Consider the following 6,000-nt stretch of genomic DNA (forward strand, 5'->3'; position numbering starts at 1 on the left):
TCAGTTGGTGACAATTTCTGTTAATCTTATAAAATTTATTGCAATCATTTCTTTTATTTTCTGTTTTTATTTTTATTCTTATAATTTTTAAATTTGATTTTTAAATTTAATTCCTTTAAAGTTTTTCTTTTTTTTTTTTAAATTATTATTTGGATGTTAGTTTTTTTTGTTTTTATTTTTAAATGTTATGAGGTATATTTTATACCTTGCTTTTATCTTAGCCTTTAAAACGTGGTTCATTTTATCAGTGCAAATCATCTGTTTTTATACAATCAATTAATAAAATCTTCTCTTGCAAACATTTATTTATTTTTTTTTTTTGAAATTTTTGTTTTTGTGAAATATTTATTTCTAGTTGCATAAAATCTTAAGTATCTGTATTTATTTTTTCATTTTCTTTTTTGTTAATTAGAATATCTTTGAGATATTTGTAATTTGTCATTCATTTTGTTTTCTTGATTATTTAAAATAAAATGGTGTATTTTGGGATGAATAAGGTTTTAAAATCTGTAAAATTAGACTTTGTTTTCTATAATATAAATTCGTTACAGTGGTTCGTTCCGATGTGCTCTTCTTGGTTTTAATTATTTAAAGAAAAACTCTGCAATATACAATTCATAAGAATTAGATTTTACATAAAATGTATATTTCAGGATTCTTGCCAGAACATTTAATGGTGCTTCTTGGAATAACACTCCCCAATAAATATACTTAATAAAATTCTAATTTTTGGAAATACTTGTTATGTGGGGGGGGGGGGAATGGTGCCGAAATTTTGCTAAAAAATTCAGTAGCTTTTATTCTTTAAAACATTCAACTTTATTATTCTAATCAGTAGAGACGACTTCAAAGCCGCCATTTGTTTTGTTTTTTTTTAATTCAGGGGGAGTAATTGCTTTTGGTGCAGATGGTGAATTCCTATTTAGCAGAATGTATATTTGCGAAAGAAATCGACAAATCGAACATTTTTTTTAATACTAAGGCCAAAGGCCATTCGAGGTTATGATTGGTAATAATGCTGGTGATCAGGCAGAATTTGATTATTTAAGAGAGTAGATTTAAGTGTTGGGACGATTAATCGAAATCGGCAATTGGAAAAATCGGAACTTTTGGGGTATTGGAATCGTAAAAGTTTGTGCATAATTTCCAATGCCAAAACGATTCTTTTAATTATCATTTTTTATTTGATTCTATTTAAAACAAAACCTTCCACTACTGGTAGTTAATAATGAGATAATAAATATTTATTGATTTTAAACTATCAGTAACGCTAAAATCTATAGATCAACCCCATCCCATATATGAATTTTTACATGTGAGAAAATATGTGCACATTTAACATCTGTTTTGACAGTAATCGGGGAAAAATAGCAACTTTTTACTTAAATATTTAAAGATTTAGGAAGAATCAGAATCAGTAATTGTATCGGAATCGGAAATTTAGTGCAGAATCGGAAAAAAATATTGGAACCTTTCCATCTCTAATAAATATATATAAGCCAAATACTCTATAAATATATACCAGCTCTATAAATAAGTATCGAGCACTAATTGATCAAACATATATTAAACTTATGACCTACTCATGAGAGCAGTTATCCTACACACATGTGCATGTGAGTAATATATATATATATATATATATATATCAGGATTCTTGTTAGGACATACTTCCTGTAAATGTGTGGGAAGAGCCGACCACTGTAACAATAAAATCTCAGTCCATCTGATGGTTAGTAGTAATAATGGTTGTCCAAGTCTTGTTAATGTTTGTTGGTAATTATGACAATAATTATGATCATGTTCAATTGGTTACAATCCAGTCAGCCAATCAGAATCAAGAATCGTTTCAATTTACTTATCTTCCAGTTTTGGACTTTGATTTCCTTTGGACAGCAAAAGGTATATTAAAAAAAAAACATATTTTAGAGGTTATTCGCATCTTCCTCATCTTTCTCCTCCATTTTTATTCACTGTATGTATTTATTTATGAAAATCAGGCTTTTATACGTAAACAATGATTTATTTTCATCTCTCTTGATTCCTTTCCTCTGGTCCTTTATTATTAAACAAGCAGTGACAATGGTGATACAGCCATAGAATATGCAATATAAATTCAATAATAATAAGTATGCTGTTTCTGTTTTTTTTTTTTTTTTTTTTTTTTTTGTCATCACTTATCAAGAATAAATGTTACTTAAGGATAAACATTGATGAGATCAATGAATTGTCAGTTTAATGATGAAAAATATTAATGAGAGGCTTGAGAGTGAACAAAGTTTGCTACAACGATTTATGGTATTCGATTTGATGACAAATACGTTGTAGTCTGCAGGAGGGCCATCCTGTGGTGAAGTGTTTCACAGATGGGAAGCCCTTGGAAAGAAACTCGGTTCATGGAAATTGCACCTGACGTTAGGCATATAGAGGAAGAAAGGAAAGCTTTTTTCCATTGTGATAGACGGTTTCATATTTTTTGTTTATACAAGAAATGATGCACCTTCTCCAAGTGATGCTGCCTCTAATAACAGAACTTAGCTGGAGACTCCACCAGACTAGATGAATTCTAGTCCTGGAATCCAGTAAGACCAAAAGAAAAATATACTATAAAATATTTAACTGTTCAATTATGGAGAGAAAAGGTGAACGTTTGAAACGTAGAAGAGAATAATCAAATATTTAATTATTTCTTTGTGTTTATCCTAATTCACCCCAAACAAGGCCCAGTGCCACTTGGACGTAGGGTGTTACTATTTGGGAGCATATCTACAGAGACACTATGTAGGGAGTTTAGTAACGAGATGTTTGTTCACATTACACTTGAATTTCTGCATGCCGGTACAGTTAGAGAAGCAGGAAACCCAGAGGGAATTCCAAAGTCTAGCAGTTTGAGGAAAGAAACTATTGGAGTAGAAAGTTTTCTGACATCTAGAGATCTTCACAGTGAAGGAGTGGGATTTTGTTGCTTGTGGAGTTAGTTGGGAGTATTTACACCAAGGGGCCACAAATTCTGCAAGTTCGTCAGAGTGCATCCCATAAAAATACTTGTAAATCAGGTATAAAGATGTTACATACGGTGATGGGACAGAGGTTAGAGTTTAGTTGATAGTGTGGGTTCTGTTTCTTTGGAGACTTGTTTTCACAAAGAAAAAATTTGAAAGAAACGATAAAAAAACTGAGTGTCAAGAAGAGGCCAGCAGAAGAAAGAATGAAGGTAAAGATAATGTAAAAAGAAGCAAAAAAAGACTGGAATGGATCATTGAGAATATTTGTAGATGCCATTGTCACCACTAGTTTTGTATCATTAAACTTGATCATTGTTCAGGAGAGATGGAGAAACATACAAAATTATAAATTTTTAAGGCCTTTCATAACATGGAAAAAAAAAGTCTAATTTTCATAAATAAATACTTATGAGGTTCATACTTATCCTTTTCCTCTTTTCCCTGACCCCCACCCCACTCTTTTCAGTTAATAACCCCGGGGCTTACCCACAACCTATGTTTTACATGATGCCCCCCCCCCTCGCCGGATTTGTTTGTAATATGGAATTGTTGTTGCCTTTCAAATCTCCAACCCCACCTCCTGACATCCATCTTTGCTTAATCATCTAATTGCAAAACTGAGGTTGAAAAAAAAAATGGTCAGATGATTGTTTTCCTGTTGCTACGTTTTCTGGATGCAATTTTCTTATATAGATAAAAAAAAAAAAAGTAATTTGATCTATTTAAAATGTAAGCAATTTAGAGCAAATAGCAAGAACAAAAGATAAAAGTACATTTGAGGAAGAAGGCCAAAGAAACACTTTTCAAGTCATAAAAAGGTAAAAAAAAAAAAAATCTCCAATTCAATTACAAATGAGTAGTTTCAATTAATCTTTAAAGAATCTTCTTTTAGATTAAAGATGAGTTGATCATTGTTGATCATTTATAAACTTTAAATTAACCTAAATAAATCCGATGGTAGGTTGGACAATACCAAAAAGCTTTAAATTGGACTAAAAAGCTCCAAATTTCAACATTAGATCAAACAGCATTAAATTATAATATTGGACTAAAACTTTTAAACTTGCATATTGGACCAAAAGATTGAAATTACAGCATTAGACCAAATAGCTTTAAAGTACAGTATTGGACCAAAAGCTTTAAACTCCAGTATTGAACCAAAAGCTTTAAACAAGTGTATTGGACACACAAAAAAAAAAGCAAAATGCAGCATTGGATTTAAACAAAACAATAATGGTGGATTTAAATATCTTCTTTGTTTAATCTTAATCAGACTAGAGTTGTTATTACTACTGAAGCAATTGTTTTATGTCGATTTTTTTTTTTCGGGTGTTCTGGCCAACTGTGGCAGGTGGACATTAATTTTGATTGATTAAAAGATTTTTAAAAAATATGCTACATATTCAACCCTAAGCTCAATCCCAGCAATAATCTTTTTAAGATTTAAAATAAGAGAAAATAATTTTCTCATAAAATGACAATTTTTAAATTAAGATTAAAAAATATTGTTATACATAAAAACAATGGAAGTTTTTCTTGGTGTTATATGCAAAACAAAAACTGCATGAAACAAATGGCCAATATATTACTTAGTAAAATTTAAACAACAGTATTAAACTAAAAGATTTAAATTATATTATTGGATTAAACATATTTAAACTATATTATGGAATCAAAAATATTAAAAGTGTATTATTAAATAAAAAAAAAAATAAATCTGACAGATGACTGGGGTTTGTCTTTCAACATTTAAAAAATTGTATTAGAGAAATATCTCAAGGAAATAAATGGGCTGTTAAAAATGTGTGCGTTAGTAATATTTCTAAAATTTAGTGTTTAAATATTTGACAGAAATTGATCTGTGAAAAATGTTCTGTGTAATGTTTTTTAGTTTGTTAATGTTGAATTACGAAGATGGTTATAAAGGGAGATAATAGATAATAAAACTGCAAAAAAGACCCAGCATCTTGGCCATAATTGTTAAATTTTGGTAATCTATGTATTGATACAATTGTCACTTCCTATTCACTTACCTACCTACCTACAGTACACTGGAAACTATTACAAATGAAAATGCATAACTAATAAATGCTACAGTTATACCGCCCTTTTTTATGATTTGAACCTATGATTTAGATATCAGGAGAAGTTAATACAGACGTCAAATTATGCTAGTAAAAATTTTAAAAGTGAAGAAAATAGATTTAATACTAAAACTCTGCAGGCCTTCTATTCTTGCTTCACAGACTGAATAGAAGATAAGTGATTTGCGAGTTTATTAATATGTAATTTCAAAATTAAGGGAAAAACTATGAGAGATAACTCACTCGAGAGTTACTTCCTTTGATCGAAGAAGAAACTAGTGATGTAAGATTTTCCTGTGTGTTGACCTACATTTTCGTATATACATACATACATACATACATACATATATATATATATATATATATATTAAACAAATATTATTGAATAGCACGGAATCATTCTGTTTTACAGTTTTCCTTCTTATCTTCTCCAATCTCTGAATAGTCCTTTTTGTGTTCTTCTCGAAATTGTATATGTTGGATCCATAATCATTCGAGAAGAACACAAAAAGGACTATTCGGAGATTGGAGAAGATAAAAAGGAAAATTGTAAAACAGAATAATTCTGTGCTATTCAATAATACTTGTCTAAATGAGAAAATGCTGCCTAAATATACACTATATATATATATATATATATATGTATTAGAATTTTGTGTGTGGAACGATCTCTACCAAACTACTCTGACAATTTTTAGTCTACAGGCTCAAAACTTGATATATAAGGGATTTGAACTTGTGGAAGAAAATCAATTAGTTAATTGTTGGAATTCTTTTAGAGATGAGTAATTTGTATATTTTATTTATTTATTTGCGGACTATTATCCTCATCAAAAAAGAATTCCAATAATTAAATAATATATACCATTCAGTATGGATCCGACAATGGAAGATCGGATAATAAAAAAACT

At 29.5% G+C, this 6,000-nt stretch overlaps 1 protein-coding gene across 50 annotated transcripts in view; it reads left to right on the forward strand.

Moving 5' to 3' along the window:
* The window catches only part of LOC145252497 (uncharacterized), a 957,520-nt gene that overhangs the window by 831,608 nt on the left and 119,912 nt on the right, over positions 1–6,000 (forward strand). For 2 of the 50 annotated variants that reach the window (XM_080111968.1, XM_080111973.1), the window contains one exon: positions 1,870–1,902. The exons of the other annotated variants lie outside the window; for them this stretch is intronic. In XM_080111968.1, coding sequence (XP_079968094.1) covers positions 1,870–1,902 — 33 coding nt within the window. The remainder of the gene's footprint in view (positions 1–1,869; positions 1,903–6,000) is intronic. 50 annotated transcript variants of the gene reach the window in all.

Source organism: Euprymna scolopes, chromosome 29 (assembly GCF_053919585.1).
Source record: "Euprymna scolopes isolate OS-2025 chromosome 29, ASM5391958v1, whole genome shotgun sequence".
Taxonomy (NCBI): Eukaryota; Metazoa; Mollusca; class Cephalopoda; order Sepiida; family Sepiolidae; genus Euprymna; species Euprymna scolopes.